Here is an 18943-nt window from a genome sequence, read left to right as displayed (position 1 = left end):
AACTGAGGCACAGAGGTCAAGGACTCCCCAAGGTCACAATAGCTGGAAGCAGAGGAGCAGGGCTGGCACTGGGCTGTCTGGCTCCTGGCTCACATGCTTATCTGCTCCGCAGGCAGGAGGAGGCGTGGAGTCATGGAATAAGAGCCCAGGCCTCCAGGTCACACCAGCTGCTTGCTCACTGAGTAACCTTGGGCATGTTAGCGGTCTCAGCCTCAGTTTCCCTAACTGTAAAATGGGGACACAGGCACCTCCCTCCTAAGGATGTGTGACAATTAAGTTAGGTAATATAGAGAGTATATGCTAAATTGCTTTAGTTGTGTCCAGCTGTTTGCAATCCTATGGACTGTAGTCCACCAGGCTCCTCTGTCCAAGGGATTCTCCAGGCAAGAATACTGGAGTGGGTTGCCATACCCTTCTCCAGGGGATCTTCCCTACCCAGGGACTGAACCCACATCTCATGTCTCCTGCACTGGATGTAGATTCTTTACCACCTCAGAAGCCCAGAGTATAGTATAGAGTGATTAGTGTCCATCACATAGTAAATAATTCATGGTAGCTGTTTTTTTCTTGTTAATATTATTACTAATATTAGCCTATCCTTTAGGGAGCTCCTTGGTTTGGGTGGGGAGCAGGGGTGGAGCCACATGTACACATAAAGTACTTTAGGAGCATGGGGAATATACAGGGCCAGGTCATGCCCAAGGAATGCCGCCCCAGCCTCCCCCTCGGAGAAGAATAATCAGCGTTGGGGATGATCAGGGAGGCTCCCTGGCAGAGGCTCCTCTGGAGCGGGGCCCTGGGCTGTGAGGAGCGCCCCCATGTTGGTGGTTCCCCTTAGGACAGCCCGCTGATCTCCACAGACAAGGACGAGTGCGCCAAGGACAACGGCGGCTGCCAGCACGAGTGTGTCAACACGTTTGGGAGCTACCTGTGCAGGTGCAGGAACGGCTACCGGCTCCATGAGAACGGGCAGGACTGCAAAGAGGGTGAGGCTGGATCGCGGCCGGGGTCAGGGCGTGGGGGGTCACCTTGGCTGCCCGAGTGTACCCATGCTCAACAGCCAGGGGCGCTTCTTCCCCGGTTGGCCAAGCCCGAAAATGAGGCTCAGCTTCTGCCTGCCTTCCCTTCTCCCAGCCTCCTGCTCATGAGTGATTTCCCCCAGGGTAGTCACTCCCTCAGGGGGCTTGTAGGGGCCCTCAAGTGCTCTTCTACACTTATTATTGCAAAGAAGTTAAACCCCAGGTTCCAGAATCAGACCCCCAAGGTTTAAATCTTGGCTCCGCTACTTACTAGCTGTGTGACCTTGGGCAAGTGACTTAACCTCTCTGAGCCTCAGTTTCCTCTTCTGTATAAAAAGGACTAAACATACCGCCTTCTTAAAGTTTTTGTGAGGGTTAAATAAGAGAATGTTTAGCAAGTATTTCATATAGGCTGACACATAGTAAGCACTTGAAATTTCAGTAGATATCAGCTATCTATGTCGTAATCTTATTTACCATGCATGAGTCTAGTAAAATAGAATTTGGGGAAGACTCTGTTCCCTGCTCCATTTGCTCCTGGGAGTCCTTCAGAGCCAGATGGCTTTTGATGTCCAGCCACTCTGAGAAAGGCCTTCCCTGCGTGCCTACTCCATCCTGCAAAGGGGGTTTGAGCATCTCGATAAACACACAAGCCTGCTGGCCTTGGCCCCACCACAAAGCCCTGCGTGCACAGCAGGGAAGGGAAGAGGTGAAGACTTTATGCCCCACCTGGGACAAGCACTTCAGACTTAGGGGATTCGGGCTGGCCAGGGCCTCCTTGGAAAATGAGCTAACTAAGAATTGAAGAAGGAGCTCAGACATCTTCCAAAGCCCACCCTCAAGGCCAGCGTTCTGACTTGGACACAAGCAGTCACAGGTTGGGTTGAAAGTTGGGTCGAAAGAAGGGGCTGTCATTCTGGAACTTAAAAAACCTGAAAAAAACAAAAAACAAAACAACTTTCATCTAGCCCCCTGCGGTGCAGGGGTGGCCAGGAGGATTATAAAGTCAGCTAAGGTTCCATCAGGTGAACGGGATGGGTCCCCGTCAGGGGGTGGGGCGTCCAGGAGCAGACACCCCGCATCTGAATTGTTGCCCTGTTGGCACCTGTTCTCCTCATGGCTGCAGAGCAGAGGCAGCAAGGAGGTGGAACCTCCACACAGCTGCCCCCCACCCTGACCTGCCCTCAACTGCCCCCTCCCCACAAACACACACACCCGCAACCTGCAGCCTGGGAGACAGCAGTGGTGCCTCCTCGGGGTCCTCTCCTTCCTAATCAGCAATGGCAAAGGCAGTCCTGGCTCCACCCCTGACCAACAGGTCGCTTGCCTTCTTTCAGCTTATTTTCTCAATTAGAAGGTGGAAAGGATTAAATGAGAGGTTGCAATCAAAGTGCTTACTACAGCGCTCAACACAGAGGGAGACAAATTCTAGCTGTTGGCCAAAACGCTACTTACTGAGCTAGTCGTGGCACCACTCTTTGCAAATAGCACGGTAACCAGGGCAACATCTGTAGCCTCCAATTGAAACTACTTTGGAAACTAAAAGACAGGAGGCATGGTGATGGGGACCTTTGTTAGTACTCGCCGTGCCTTTCACACGCATTATCTCATTTAATCCATGCACACACCCCCCTCCAAAGGGTGTGCATTTAATCCACGCACACACCCCACTCCTTTTACAAACAAGGACACCAAGGCTTACAGAAGCTCCCAAAGTCCCCCAGCTTGTATGCAGTGGAATCAGGACTTGAGCTGAGGCCCATCTGGCCCCAGCGCCTGTGGTCTTAACCAACTCTCCCATATTTCCAATGACAACTGCAATGCAAATAGCAATAGTTAGATGACCTGGCTCCAGGAAGGTAGCAAAGAAAAATACATCAGATCGCTGAGCCGGGGAACCTTTGATTCAGGCCAGCCTCTGCCCCGACGTTCAATGACCATGTGACAAGAGCTCGGGTGGGGGGACACTCTTTCAGAACACCTCTTCTGCTGTCCAAAGTGAGCTGCCTCTCTCTCTCTCTCACACTGTCTCTCTCTGCCTGTCCCCAGCCGGCTGTGTACACAAGATTAGCAGTGCAGAGGGGTCCCTGATGAGCCCCAACTGGCCTGACAAATACCCGAGCCGGAGGGAGTGCACCTGGAACATCTCTTCAACCGCGGGCCACAGGGTGAAACTCGTGAGTTATTTTCAAAGTCTGTGAACGACACAGATTTCAGTATCAGGCTGACATGGGTCTGGGTCTCTGCTCTGAAGCCTGGTGATGTTAATCAACGTTTCCAGGACTCAGTTTTGTATTCTGGAAAATGGGGCTGCTAGTAAAACCTACCTCCCGTAGCTGTTGTGCAGATTAGAAAAGAGGATGTACCTGAAGCCGTCAGCACGGGGTGGTGGGTGAGCAACACTGTGTAAACAGCATCTGTTCACAGTGATGTCACTCTGAACTGGCACCCTTTACACAGACTTCAAGTGTTGTTTGTGATTCCATTGTTTGCAGTTATACTATTTTACCAAGTGATACATTCTCAAGATATTTAAAAAAATATAGTCAGTCAGAGGGTTGGAAAGTGAAAACCAAATTTCCAGACCCCCATGCTCACTCTAGAAATTACTTTTCTGAACATTTTTTTTGTGAATTCTTCCAGAAATTTCTGTGTTTGTATGCACAGGAAAAAAAAGTACTCTATTATTCATATTCCTCTACAACTTAACATTTTTCCCATTAACAAAGAGTTGGACATGACTGAGCAACTAAGCACTTAGCACCTCGCTGTTGTTAGCTAATTAACAATAGGAGATTAAGTCATGTATGCTAATTCTCTCTTGCATTAAACATATATATCTTCCAAGCCTTTCTTTGAGCTTCTCTGGTGGCTCAGCTGGTAAAGAATCTGCCTGCAGTGCAGGAGACCTGGGTTCGATCCCTGGGTTGGGAAGATCCCCTGGAGAAGGGAATGGCAACGCACTCCAGTATTCTTGCCTCGAGAATTCCATGAATAGAGCAGCCTGGTGGGCTACAGTCCATGGGGTCAACAAGAATCAGACACAGCTGAGCGATTAACACACTCACACACAAGCCTTTTTTTAAAGTCCTATCCGTGCATTTGATTGTGGTAGTCTGCATACCATGCTCAGTTATTGCAAAAGAGAAATGAGTTTTTCCTACAATGAGTTTTTCTTGCTTCTCAACCACCAGGGACTCCCAGATCCTGGAGTATAAGACAAACCCTCTTTCTTTCTGGAGAAACTGTATTCCAGCAGACAAACAGTTTTTATTTTTTTTTATTTTTATATTTTTTTACAAACAGTTTTTAAATGGGTCATTCTAACTCTGGAGATTGCTAAACTCTTCAGAATATACATAGACATCCCCTTGAATTATGGACCCCTTGGATTAATATATATGAGTGTCCCCTTGAATTATGGACCATATCTCCAGGGAGAAGGGGAGATAACATAGGAGAAGGTGATGACAAACAGACGCTCACCTGGAGATTTACATGGGTGTTTATTGGCGAGAGCAGTGAGAGGACAGGTGGGTGAACGCGCGCCCAAGTTGGGCAGCAGGTTCTGGTGTCTCTCTGTGCCAGGCCTGGGGCATCGGGGGTAAAGTCAGGGTCCCTGACCAAGGGTGCTCATGTGGGCACCTCCTATGCATGGCTGTCCCTATAGTAAGCACTTTGAGTTGCTCTCCTGGATCAGTCAGAAGCCTTGAATCTGGTGAATTAAAGTGAGTGCATTGGAGAAAGGCTGCCATCTGCTGGAGGATGTTCGTCATGGCAACAGAAATCTCTGAAGCAGCAGGGGAATGGCTCCCCCCGGGGCTGGGAACGTGCAATGTGCACTCTTGGAACCGGTGCTTCAGTGGAAGGGTCCCAAGATTTCCATAATTGCCCCCAAAGTCTTTTCCTGTTCTTTGCAGTGCTGAAGAACTAAAACAACCGATCACAGTGGCCAGAGTGAGCCCAGACCTTCAGTTTATCTGAGGCTCATACATACGTGCTAGTTCTTAAATATTTCCTTGGGAAGTGTGTAGTAGGTATTGATCACGCTCTACTGTTTTGCTGCCACAGAATGTGAGCTGAATGCTTACCAAGAAGCTAGTGTCTGACTGCATGGGGACAGCCGCGGGGCATCCCGTGATGGGGAGCCCCCTGGCCCGCCATCCGCCTCCCACTGCCCTGCCCACCCTGTTTCCACCGGCCTCCCTTTCCCACTCCTGCCCACAGCCCTACCCCCACTCTCTGGCCCCTCCTCCCTGTCTGTAAGTGTGAAGAGTCTTTCCCATTTCAAGTGTGTTTAACACCCTTACAAAAGCCAATGGCCCCTCTATTTCTGCCTCTCTACCTCCATCCCTGACCTGTTGCCCCAGCTCCCTTGCTGTGAACTGAGGCTCTTTCCTAGCCCCTCCTGGTAATGTTCTCTCTCCTTCTCTGTCATTTGATCCAAGTCTTCATTTAAAGTGTCCCCTCTCTTTAAATGCCCCTGGTAGCCACGGGCAGGCCATCAACTAGTCATCTGCCCAGAGACTGAGAAGTCCTACATTTGGAGCTGCAGAGCCCGGCGCACAGCCTGAAATTATGAGGTTGCTCTGGCCTGCTTTGGGGGACAGGCTTGGGGGGACAAGAAGAAGAGAGGCCGTACAGGAGGGTGATGGTTAGGAGTGTGGTCTGGAGTCAGGCTGCCTGGGAGTCAAGTTCAGCTCCATCCTCTAGCTGGGTGAGTGTGGGCAGGTCCCTTAACTTCCCTAAGACTCAGTTTCCCCTTCTGCACACTGGGGATACTCATAGCCCTTCCCTGACAGCGTCATCAGAATTAAGTAACAAAATGCAGGGCTCTGCATGGAAAGAAAACACTCACCTCAGGCCAGCCTCTCTGATCATGAGCACGTGGAGCAGCGTGCACTTCGTAAAAGCGCCGTTCACGTCATCTGTGCTGAGGCGTCTGCACAGTGCAGTGCAGAGGTTGCGGGCAGGGGCTCCTGGCCTCCCGGCCCTAGCCCAGCTCTGCCAGTGGGTGACCCTTGGGCAAGTTATGCGACAGCTCTGTGCCTCAGTTTCCTCATCTGTAAAGTGGCGGTTATCACGGTAGACACCTCACAAGATCGTGAGGACTGCTACTTACCAAACCCTGAGAATAGCACCTGGCCCAGAGGAAGCTCCGTGGTCTCATGGTTAAGCGAGGAGACTCCGTGAGACACGACCGAGGAGCACAGACATCAACACGCGTTGACACTCTCTGACCCCAGCTGTCTTATCCGCCACGGGGTCATGGTGGAAGTAGCTCACAGGGTTGCTCTGAGACCAAAAGAGGCCAAGTGGTGACCCTCACCGCAAGTGTGGCCACCATCGCCATGGGCTCCACGCCCCTCTCACAGCTCGCTGGGCAGATGCGTGTCCTTGTGTCCCCAGAGAGGGGGCCTGCACCCACCCCGGCTGAAAGGACCTGGCCTCACTCGCTGCTCTTTCATCCCCAGACGTTTAATGAATTCGAGATCGAGCAGCACCAGGAATGTGCCTACGACCACCTGGAACTGTACGACGGGCCTGACAGCCAGGCCCCCGTCCTCGGCCGTTTCTGCGGCAGCAAGAAGCCGGACCCCGTGGTGGCCTCGGGCAGCAGCCTGTTTCTCCGGTTTTATTCGGACGCCTCGGTGCAGAGGAGAGGATTCCAGGCCATGCACAGCACAGGTGCGTGGGCTGGGGCCCTGGCCTTCAGCTAATCCCCATGTGGACCCGAGATAGAAGGCAGGAAAAGGACCACCTTTAATTCTGATTATTGTGGGGACGGGAGGTGTGTGATGACGTGTCCCTTTTAAAATGAAACACGAGCAGCCATGCGGGGAGGGCTGTTTTAATGTCTTTGACAACCTATTAAGTGAGCAACCCTTTTTCAGTGCCAAACTTCTTACCTCTCTTCCTTTCTTCCTCCTGCCCTCCTTTTAAACTTTTATTTGTAATTTTGCTGGTTTGTGTCTGGGTGCTGAATGGTGGAAAGAAGTCCTCTGTACCCTCCAAGAAGCAGTTGCAAAAATCAAAAGTGTTTCTGTTTCCCGTTATTTTTCTCACTTGAAATAAACAGCCTTAATTAGCCCTTTGGAGGAAAATGTTTATGCTTATAACTTACATTATTTACCATGTTAAATAGAAGAAAATCAGTAAGAACATTGGCTCTGCTCTTTAGCCACTTAAAGGATACAGCCTGGGACTTGTTCAGTCGCTAAGTCGTGTCCGACTCTTTGCGACTCCTCTTTGCAGCACGACAGGCCTCCCTGTCCTTCACCATCTCTGGGAGCTGGCTCAAACTCACGTCCATGGAGTTGGTGATTCCATCCAACCATCTCATCCTCTGTCGCCCCCTTCTCCTGCCCTCAACATAGCCTTGGACTAGAATCCATTAAGCAACCTGACTTTCTGATCCTCGCCCTCTGACAAAGCAGCGGCAGTGAGGCTCACTCAGAGTCTGCGATCATGATGATGACTTCTGTGAGGTTTTCTGATCCCTTTAAACAGCCCCTTCTCCCAGTTTTTTCCCAGAGCCAGAAAATATGAATCAGATGAGACAAAGCGACAGCCAGCATCTTTGAAGCCTGGCTGACCCTGGCCGCGAACTCCCCACTGTTCACGGCTGCATCACCACTTCCCTGGTGACATTTAAAAGTCACTAACTAGTGACTTCACCCTCTTGTCCCTGCAGACTGAGTGTGGGTGATCAGGGTGCTCAGGGTCCTGCAGGAAACAGGGGCACACTCAGGTGGAGTCATTATTTGAGAAGCTACTAAGGGACTGTTTACAGAGGGCTGGACAGGATGTGGGGACACCACAGGGACAGTGCAGCAACCACGGCTAAGATGTAAGGCTGTCACTCCCCTCGGCCTCAATGACAGAGGCGGGGGATCAGTTTCTGAAGCCTAGAGACAAAAGCAGGCAAGCAAAGGGCCCCCAAACAGGAGCTGCGACTTGTAGTCAAAGGACACAGCCTGTGGTGACCAGGCAAGGAGGGGCCTGGGACTAGTGCCCTGACCTCTCTCTTCCCTGATCTGCTAGTGCTGCCTGTGGCCGGATCTTGGGGCCAAGGGGCTCGTCCATGTAGACCCAGAGGTCTGCCTCCAGGGGCCAGGGCAGGTGGGAAGAGGAGAGGAGATCTGGCAGGATGGGTGGGAGGCATCCTACCCTGCTCAGCCCTCACTTCATTGCCAGCCACATCGCAAGAATTTGATATTTTCCAAAGACAGCTCAGACCTGGAAGAAAATCTAAGCCAGAGCACATTTAGGACAGAGAGCTGGCAGTCGGACAGGACTGGGGCCAGGCTGGATGTGGAGCTCCAGCTGGGCGGGGGACAGCAAGGGGCGGAGTGGGGGGAGGTGGGCAGAGGACCTCCGGGCAAGGTGAACGTTACTGTACAGTGTGGACGCCACACCATGGGGTGGAGGCATAGAGCACGCTGAGAACTGCGGTGGGGAAATTTACCTTCAAAATTCCGTTGCTCTCTAATGGCCCATCACTCCCATGTACGTATTTTTATCATGTGTTATGTAGGATGGGCTCAGGCCAACCAGAGTTACCATCCTAGTGAAAAATAGAAGCTAAAGCTACAGAATACAAGCCCAAAGTTTGAGGCATAGCTCACCTGTAACACCCGCAGAGGGTTTTTGAAAACTAGCCTGTAGTCAGGCTCTCAAATGCAGGTGCTGCTGCTGCTGCTTAGGAGCGTCCAACTCTTTGGGACCCTATGAGCTGTATAGCTCACCAGGTTTCTCTGTACATGGTGATTCTCCAGGCAGGAATACTGGAGAAGGTTGCCATGCCCTCCTCCACCATCCAGACCATCAGGGAAGCCCAAGAATACTGGAGTTGGTAGACTACCCCTTCTCCAGGGGATGGGGATCTTCCAGGAATTGACCCAGGAATCGAACCGGGGTCTCCCACATTGGGGTCAGATACATTACCAGCGGAACTATCAGGGAAGCCCAGATACAGGTGCTGCTGCTGCTGCTAAGTCACTTCTGCCGTGTCCGAATCTGTGCGACTCCATAGACGGCAGCCCACCAGGCTCCGCCGTCCCTGGGATTCTCCAGGCAAGAACACTGGAGTGGGTTGCCATTTCCTTCTCCAATGCATGAAAGTGAAAAGTGAAAGTGAAGTCGCTCAGTCATGTCTGACTCTTCGCGACCCCATGGACTGCAGCCTAGCAGGCTCCTCCGTCCATGGGATTTTCCAGGCAAGAGTACTGGAGTGGGTTGCCATTGCCCTCTCCAGAGATACAGGTGCAAGCCAGATCTATTCTGAGGTTTCAGATTTGAGCCCTCACCAGCAGTTCTGATGCGCTTTTGGCGCCCTCTGCTGGCAAAAAATAACAGATTACGGTAAGTCTGTCGGCAGGAGTGAGCCCTTTTCAGATGCTCCCAGGCAACAAAGTGGTAAAGATCCAACCACATCCCGGCGACCAGTAGGGCAAACCATCCCTTGGCCTCATATATCCATAACTGGAGAGAAGGAAAGGCTTTTATCCTGGCATCTCTGGTGTTCCCCGAGGCTCCCTATAGCCCAATCTGAGTACATAGGTCCTGGGTTTGTGTGTAAGGGCTAATTTGGATTCCCCAGCGAACCCTGGAAACTCCTGGATCTCTTTTACTCCTCTGTAAAATGGGGTTTTTTTGGAGGAGGAAATGGCAAACCACTCCAGTATTCTTGCTTGGAAAATTCCATGGACAGAGGAACCTGACAGGCTACAGTCCGTGGGTTGCAAAGAGTCGGACACGACTGAGTGACTAACAAAATGGGGCGATGAAACTTGCCTGGCCTTTCGCACAGAGCAAACACTACCGGCCTGTACAGAGGGTGTGAAGAGAGCCGGGGTTGCTGGGGGTGGGGTGCGTGGTGCGGAGCGTGGCCTGTCTGTGCTGAGGGGGCATCGCGCTTCTCTCTCTGCTCCAGAGTGTGGGGGCAGGCTGAAGGCCGAAGTGCAGACCAAAGAGCTCTATTCCCATGCCCAGTTTGGGGACAACAACTACCCAAGCCAGGCCCGCTGCGACTGGGTGATCGTGGCGGAGGACGGCTACGGCGTGGAGTTGATCTTCCGCACGTTTGAGGTCGAGGAGGAAGCCGACTGCGGCTACGACTACATGGAGGCGTTCGACGGCTACGACAGCACAGCGCCCAGGCTCGGCCGCTTCTGCGGCTCCGGGGTGAGTCCTGGGGATGCTGGAGGTGGTGGTGGGCGGTCACCGCGGGGACCCAGAGCATGAACTGAGCGATCAGACACACGTGGGTCACAGCCCTGACGGCCCCTGTGGCTGCTTAGGGCCCCAGCCAGGAGGCGCGTCCTGCTGGAGCCGAGAGGGAAACCCGGAGGGTAGTGGAGAGGAGGTTGGGAGGTAACGAGGACCAGGTCAGGAAGGCCTGATGCACAGGCCAGCTAGGGAAGAGCATCTTCCTTATCGTGCAGCCTGTTTTTGCAGACTGGGCTTCCCTGGTTGCTCAGCTGGTAAAGAATCCACCTGTAATGCAGGAGACCAGGGTTTGATTCCTGGGTGGGAAAGATCCCCTGGAGAAGGGATAGGCTACCCATTCCAGTATTCTTGTGGCTCAGCTAGCCATTCCTGTATTCTGGCCTGGAGAATTTCATGGACTGTACAGTCCATTGAGTCACAAAGAGTCCCATGCAACTTTCACTTCACTTCACTTTTGCAGAGAGTTTGTCTTAATTTTGCAGAGGGTTTGTCTTCCCACACCCCCATTTTTATTTAGCCTTCAGGCCTTTTTTTAAAAAAATATTTTAACTATCCTCTTGTGTAGTCTATGTACTCCCAATTCTCTCCCCCAGTAGAAACCAAATGCTTATACGAATTACAAATCACTCTTTTAACTATAAACATTAGTTATGTTCAAGGTCATTATGATTGTTTTCATTATCATCTTTTTTCTGGGCCACCTCCTCAGAACAGGGCATGCCTGTTTTCATCACCATTTCCCCAGCACCTGCCATAGGCCCTGAGTTGACGCTCAGTGAGAGCGTAGACCAGTTCCGTGTCCTGGTCCTCCTCCATCTGCATCATGCTGAGCACTGCCCACACTGGGCTTCCAGCTCTGTCTTTTCCTTCACCTGCAGAGCTGATCACTCAAGCCTCTTTGCAACTGGCCGAACTTACAATAAATCATTCTGGAGTCATTAGTGCATGTGGTAAACTGGCCTCAAACTGGCCTTTGTATGGATCTTTGAATAATATCCCTTCATCTTCTCTCACCCTCCAAAAAAGAAAGGATGACACAGTGTGGCTTAGCTGATGCAGTGCCTTTGAGAGATAAAGGCTTTCAAACTGTGGGGTCCACACGTGGAGGAGAACTTTGAAGGGTCCTGAGCAGTGAAATATATGGGAAGCCCAGTTTGGTTCCATTAGAATCTGGCAGATGGCAGCCTAGGATCCTGGCTCCCCTTCACCTACCACCTGGCGAAAACTTTCTGTCAAATGTAGCAACTCCATCCCAGTTTTGTCCTTGGACAAGACAGAAGCCTCAGTGATGGTCTTTGTCTTAGATCTCCTGGGAGAACATCACAGCGGTGACCCTAGTGCTGGGTGATTCATGATATACACTATATAGTCAGAAGACCTGAGGTTGAGGTCTATTGAGTTGTGAACTAGATTTTCAACTGGATTCTCAAGCATAGAATGGAGATAGTGCCTGCCTTATAAAGCGACTGTAACTTTACATGAGATGAAATCTGAAAATGCTTCAGCGTGTGTGTGTGTTAGTCACTCAGTTATGTCCAACTCTTTGCTACCCCATGGACTGTAGCCTGCCAGGCTCCTCTGTCCATGGGATTCTCCAGGCAAGAATACTGTAGTGGGTTGACATTCCCTTCTCCAGGGGGTCTTGGAGGGATCAAATCCAGGTCTCCTGCATTGCAGGAGATTCTTTGCCATCTGAGCCACCAGGGAAGCCCTGAAAGTGCTTAGATGCACTTAATTAACCGATGCACTTAATAATAATAGATTCTATATGAGCTATGCATTTAGAATTGTCTTTGGAAAAGTAGACCTGGGGCAAGGGGGTGGGGGTGCTATTGGGAGCAGAATTTGAAAAGGTTTTATTTGAAAAGCAGCTTGTTTTGATGTCCTTCATCATCTCTCCTGTGTCTTTGTCTCATCCTCCTTATTTTAATACTCCAACCATAGCCAACTGGCTTAAAGTCCCCCTGGTTTTCCTTTCTCCCTCCCTCAGCCATTGGAAGAAATCTACTCTGCAGGGGATTCTCTGATGATTCGATTCCACACTGATGACACCATTAACAAGAAAGGCTTTCATGCCCGATATACCAGTACCAAGTTCCAGGATGCCCTACACATGAAGAAATAACGTTGTTCTTGAAAAACAGGAACTGAGAATGTTTTTATAACAATAGCACCTTGTGAATCTGCCCTAAAGCAGTGTACAGTATTATTCTCAAACAAAAACTCAAAATCTAGCCTTGGAAGTGTGTGTTTCTGATGAATTTGGCCAGAACAAGGAGGGGAGAAGATATTTCTTTGATTCCGGCCTCGGTGTTACCAATCATGCAGTTTTAAAGATTAAGATTTGATGTCACTGGCTATTTAAGCTTGGCCTGTTTGTTCTCTTTGCCCTTTGCTCCTATGAGCAGAAGCCTACCCTTGGGTGGCTCTGTTTCTGGATGTGCTTCCATAGGTGTAAGGCAGGCTGACCATGTCTCAGAGACTCAGGGCATCTTCCGTCAGCACTGGGCAATGAGGATAAAAGACTGGCCATAGCTCACGTGATCCTCACAGCTTTGGCTGGAGACATTAACTCTCTGCCAGGGACACATCACCCAAGAAGCCCGAGAATATGGGTGCTGGGACTAAAACAGGCATCGCGGTAAGCATCGTACAGAGGAAGCTGGTGTTTGAGGATGACTGTCACATAGCAAGGAGACCCCCAACTTGTCCTCTGTGTCTTCAGCTCTCCTTGCCCATGTTGGGTTTTCTCCATCCCTAATTGCATTAAGGGTCCAAGGCATCTGTTGTGACTTCAGCAGAACATTTGCTGGTGAGAGTCCCTAGTCTTCCGAAAAGAAGATATCCTGACTTGTCCTCCTGCCCTCGCTGACTTGGAGAAGACTCCACGTGGCCTTGGGATTCCATGGGCCAATAATATCTCTTTCTCCAGCCTTGGAGGCCCTTGCTGTGGTTGACTTTCATTCCTGACAACCAATTTAAACTATATTTGCAAAACGTGCAAAGACATCTTATGGGGGACCATTCAGATCCCTCATGAACATCATTGAAAACTGGTTAATTATAAGCTATGTAAGAATCAACACTTTGTGGAACAAGTCTACCTGTGACTAACTTCCTGAAACTGGTTGGGTTAAAGAGTGCATTGGTGACTTACTCAGACTAACTAGCGTTCAGTCACCAGCTTTCAATTAGAATTCATCACATTTGGCACTCGCTTTGGAGAAGTGGAGAGGATGTTGTTTACATAATTTTAGAACCTCCAGGTATACTTTAAACAGTGAGGTAGTTTTGAATGGCATTTCATTAAGGCATCTATGGGCATTATGAGCTAAAAGCTGTGGTATGTTAGCTTTAAAAAAGAGTATTTATGTTGGAATAATTTTAAAATAATGTTTACATAGCTGTAAGTCCTGTGTGGTTGGTATTGAACACAGGATCGCACATGAGAAGGTTTTTGGTGAGAGTTGAAATTGCTCCCAAGCACCAGAATTCCTTGGGGATGAATCAACATCTTTTGAAACAAAATATTTGCAAAACATTTAAAGGTGATATTTTTGAAAATCAGAATATGGCCCCAGAGGACTATGTCTAGTTTAAAAGGTTGGTGGGAGTTAAAATAAAAAGACATAAAAGAATAAGAATACAAAGAAAGGTAGAAAAAAATGCATGGGAATATGTTTTCCTTAAAACAGAAAAAAATCAAAGTATTATTATTAATATTAATATATGTCTGTATATATGTATGTATGTAAAGGATCCACTGTCAGAGCCTTAATCAGTGCAGTGTGATAAATGCTGACCCACAGGCTTGACTGAATAGGCCCTCCTGGACCGGCCTTGTGTTTTATGGGTCTACTTTTACCAAGCCTCTCTTGGCCTTTCTTGGCCCTGGAGGGAGGTTCAGCCTACATTCTTATATTGTGATCTTTCGCAGCCCCTGTCCCAGAATATCTTTGATTCAGCACATGGAACAGCTTGTCATGTGGTTCAGGTCTTACCCACCTCACAGGGTAGATTCCATTCCTCTGATTTTTCATTTGGGGGCTTTTATTTTGTCCCATCTGATCTTCAAAGTTGACACCGAAATCAGGATGCAGAAGGTGGCTGTTAAGGGTCTCTCGCCGAGGACTTGAAAATTCTGTAGTTTCAGCCTTTAGAAGTCTGAATAAGATTGATGAATTCCCTGGAAAATGAGAGGGAGTCAGAAACAGAGTCAGCTCTGCCTCTGTCTTTGCTGCCCTCATGAAACAATGGTACTTGTTTTTCTCTGTCTAGTATGATTTTCAAAAACACACAGCTTCAACCATTATCAACCTGTGGCCAATTGGAAACAATGAGACGCTTATGAAAACCTTTCTTTAGGCCTTCTGTGAGTGACGTATTCTCAGAAAAGACAAGCTCTGATTCAGCTGGGGCTGGCCAGACAGCTCCCCTGGAAGCTCAGACTCACGGGACATACACACAATGCAGGTTCTGCAAAGAACTGAACAGATGGCTTCACGAGAGAAAGTCCACTCAGCAGAAAGACCCAGGCCCCTGCCTTGGCTCTTCCAAATGCTCAGTGACCTTTCTGTACACATCCCATGGGACGTTACCCATGCCTGCTTTGTCCTTGGGGCTGTCGCAAAGCTCCAAACAGGCTGACTTCAGCTCAGAGAATTCTCTTGATGACCTGGTGAAACATTTGGGGTCCAGGTCTTCAGCCTGTTCCAATTCTAGTGTCATCTGGTCTAGCAAATGCTAGAACCTGGATCCCAGGGCAGGGTGAGGATCTGGAATTAACTTCAGCCTGTGGAATTTCTCCAACCAGAGAAGGAGGCTGTGCATTGATTCACCATAAGACGGTTTTCCTCTAAAGTTAAGTTTTATGTTACTCATGAAATGCTCAACCTGGTTACATCATTTGTAAAATCTTGTTAACTAGCAAATCACCCTGGGGTTTGCCGTCAATCTGGTCCATTTGATAAATATCAGATAATTTGTGGTATTGTCATTGTTCAGTGTGTGAACAAGTGTTCCCTAGGCTTCAGCAGATGGTATTCAAGTTTCCTATGTAGACTGAACTTCTGAAAAATAATCCCAAATGCCTAGAAGATTTCTTTAAAAAAAAAAAAGAAAAAAGGAAAGAAAAACCATTTAGAGCATTATCTATAAATATACTGTATTTTTTATCTTGCGTAATGGTACGTTTCATGAAATGTCAGTTTCAAAAAGAAAGTGGAAAGGAGCTAACATATGTCTAGAAAGAATTGTTTCATTAAAGAATGTGGATTTATCGACGTGTCCTGGGTTTGTATGACAAGTCCTCTTGGTGATCTTTTTCTCCAATATCACAAGAACTTGGGAAGCATGTACAAAAGCGGGGCATTCTCTCTGGACTTCTATGATCTGGTGAATACCCAGAGGCTGGCTCCAGAACAGGGCTCCTATTGGACCCAGAAAGTCATGAGCAAAGCTGAAGAGAGCTTCAAAGTCGTCCCCCTTCTTGGATCCAGACAGGTTGGAAATCTAACAACATGAACGTTGCGGAGATGGTTGCTGCTGTAACAGCGTAGGCATGGTAGCCATCTTCCCTTTGTCCCCCAGCAATTCTCTTCATCTGGTTTTGAGCCTGAGGACCACATGTGGCCTCTAAAACTGAAGGTCACAGTTCTTACAAGGGGGCTCTCTTACAAGTGGCAACTGGGTTTTTGGTCTTTGGGGATCTTGTTGTTCATGATTTGCCCCAGCTGCCCATGCACACAGTTATTTTTAGTTCCTTATAGTTTCTTTGTGTTTGGTTGCTCAAGGAGACATTTGTCCAGGTGCAAGCAAGCACTGTAACAAGGGGTCCCAGGTCACAGACCCCAGCCTGTCTCAAGACACATCAGATTCTCCTTCTGAAACTAGAGTCCTGATCAAGGGGTGAGAGGGCTGAGCTTCTTCAGGGCTTGTTTTCCCTGGGAGGATGTCCTGAGAGCACCATCTAGGAGTTCTTGCTGCTGAAGCCTCAGGAGCGACCCAGAGCCGGGGTCCCCGACCTCTCTTCTTTCTGTTGGCATCCCTACACCCCCCAACCAATTTCATTTCTTCTTAAATTAAAGATTAGGCATCTGAAAAAAAAAATTAGACTTCTCTTTTGATGCTTATGACTGGAAAACCATAACTGACCCAGACTCTTAGGCCAGAGCACCTGTTGACTGACTTTCTTAGCAATTCTTCCAAAGGAGTAACGTGTCCATTGGAGGACGAGTTGGTGATCAGTGGATGCAAAACAAAGACAGAGTTAAAAAGGCCCTTGCTGGCCTTATCCATCTGCAGACAGCTTAGCCAGAGGGGGCAGGGCCATCAACGCCAGTTCCTTGGTCCAGATCTCTGGTCCAGGTGTAATTTCATGCCCACCAAGCAAAGATAGAAGCACAGTTTGTACCAGTTGTGCCGATTTAAATAGTCTAATAACCTGTATTGTAAACATGTTGTCTCTACTTTATAGATTGAGATGGAGGTTGGAAGAAGTTATTTCACTTTCCTAAGACCACACAGGGTCCAGAAGTGTGGTCAAGGCATTCCAAACAGGCGTCTCTGAGCTGTGTTGTCTGCCTGACTTCTGGGCACCAAAGGATTCAGTTTAAGCTTCACTGAGTCTTGGGGACCTGAAGCCCCATGAGGCAAAGGCCATGCTGGTCTTGTTAAGCAGGGCATACAGTGCCTGGATCCTCACACTCCATTTTCCAGGATCATCTGCCTAAACAGATGGTGTCTCCACCCCTGTTATATCCCAACCCCAGGAATTGGCTTTATTCCAATCTTCCCCTCCCTTTCTTCCCTCCCCACCTCACATGTCTTTCATCATCAAGCCTCACTGCCTCTGCTTCCTCAATAAGCCACAAACCCCCTCACTGCTCTCCATTTCCACTGCTCTCATCCCAGGGCAGCCAGTGTCAGCGCTCACTTGGACTCTGCTAACCAGAGTCTGGGTTAACCCTTGTATCCCTTGTAATCCAGGCAGTGCAGGTAATCCTTGTCAGCCCCATTTAGATCATCCTCTCCTCAAAACCCCGAAAGTCTTCCCATTGCTGCACTGTGGAAGTCTTACCATGCCCTGCTGCTCACATCACAGGCCCCTAACTCACTCTGCTTTTAACCTCTTCCAGGTCCCTCCCAGCAGGTTCACTGGCCTCCCTCCTGTCCCAGCACCCCAAGCCTGCTTTAGAACCGGGCCTTTGAATTTCCTGTTCCCTCTCCCTGTAAGCCTCTTCTCATTTTCTCACATGCATCTTAAATGTCATGTCTCAGAGACAGCTGCCTCCCCATCACTCCAGACCCTCTTCCCTTATACACCCAACTTGTTCCTCCATAATGATTTTCCCTGTCCTGTTCTGACTGTTGTCCATCTGCCTCACTGGAACATACAAATTATGTTCCTTAGAGTTCCCTTAGAGTTGGGAATTTGTCTTTATCACCAAGCCCGGAACAGAGCCCAGAATAATGCTTGGCCTAGAGAAGTTAAAGATTTGTTGAGGGAATGAATGAATGCACTCTTTGCAATGACCAAATCATTGGTTTTAATTTTGTTGTTTTGTTGACATGAGATTCCAACTTCTTCATTGTTTTAAAGAAGTAAACTTCTAACAGAGAACTCATAAGAAATATAAGGCAGTCCATGTCAACGGCTTGGACTCTCGGTCTGTGGGGCTCTGCATCAAAATGTGAGAAAAGAATGAGGGTGAGGCTAAACTCATGCTCGTCACCTAAAGCAGCTACAGCCCTGCCTCCAACACAGAGCAGGCTCCAGCCCCCATTCCCCAGGCACCCCCTGCATCGATGCTGGTGATGTGTTGACTCCCTCATTGCTGGGACAGTGATCAATGCCACTGCCTGGCCACTGGGGGTGGAGTGGCCAGCCTCACTCAGCCTGTGTGTAACCCATTGTTTCTAAAGAGCTGCTGGCTGCAGGAGCCACCAAGGTCTTGGGCCAGCTCTGAGTTCTTTGCTGAGATGAAGGTGTAACCAAGGAAGGAGCTTGAAAGTAAAAAAGGACAGAAAATGAAAGCAGAGAGCATAGGCGACCCGGGCCATACACCGTGGCCGCGGAGCAGGAGGGCTTCTCCCCTGAGGGATTGGCCAACGACTCGGCTACTCCCCTGACCATAAATGGCTTGGCCAGAGCTCTTTTGGAGCCACCTCTTCTGTTGGCACCCTTGCTCTCCCAGTTGGATGTTCCTACAAATGCAAGACACAAGCCAATAACACCAGCAAAAAGTCGAGGTTGCCGAGGACAGCGTTTAGAGAAGGCTCTTGGGAAGCTGTTGGAAATGGTGAGTGAAAGTGAGCATCTTTCCTCTGCCTAGCCTTCATTTCTTTCTATAAACAATAATACCCAGGCTTTTAAAGCTCACATCTTCTAATTAAAATACAACTGTACCTGCAGTGAAAGGAAGTTAAGGAGCTTGGCTTTTAATTATTTTCCTATTAGTATGAAATTATTTTCCTGTTAGTACGAAATGCTAATCATGAAAATAGGAAATTATTTTCCTACTAGTACGAAATACTAATCATTAAAAATTCTCATCTGATATTTGCTGATGCCTCTTATATTTTAATATTAAAGTTTTGCTTTTAAAACCCCACCTACAAGGGTGCAGAGTAAATGTTTCAGCTAACCTCACTTCCCAGTTGGAGCAATGAGTCCTTTATCATTTGTTCAGTCT

At 48.9% G+C, this 18943-nt stretch overlaps 1 protein-coding gene across 1 annotated transcript in view; it reads left to right on the top strand.

The window, feature by feature from the left end:
• The window catches only part of TLL2 (tolloid like 2), a 135713-nt gene extending 123338 nt beyond the window's left edge, over window positions 1–12375 (top strand). Inside the window, exons 17-21 of the mRNA XM_061163118.1 lie at window positions 861–986; window positions 3069–3196; window positions 6494–6707; window positions 9955–10205; window positions 12241–12375. Of these exons, the coding sequence (XP_061019101.1) occupies window positions 861–986; window positions 3069–3196; window positions 6494–6707; window positions 9955–10205; window positions 12241–12375 (854 nt within the window). The remainder of the gene's footprint in view (window positions 1–860; window positions 987–3068; window positions 3197–6493; window positions 6708–9954; window positions 10206–12240) is intronic.
• Window positions 12376–18943: the final 6568 nt, after the last annotated feature.

This window comes from Dama dama, chromosome 15 (genome assembly GCF_033118175.1).
Source record: "Dama dama isolate Ldn47 chromosome 15, ASM3311817v1, whole genome shotgun sequence".
Classification (NCBI taxonomy): domain Eukaryota; kingdom Metazoa; phylum Chordata; class Mammalia; order Artiodactyla; family Cervidae; genus Dama; species Dama dama.
The sequence above is the reverse complement of the archived record's forward strand: the minus strand, read 5'-3'. Positions and strand labels throughout refer to the sequence as shown.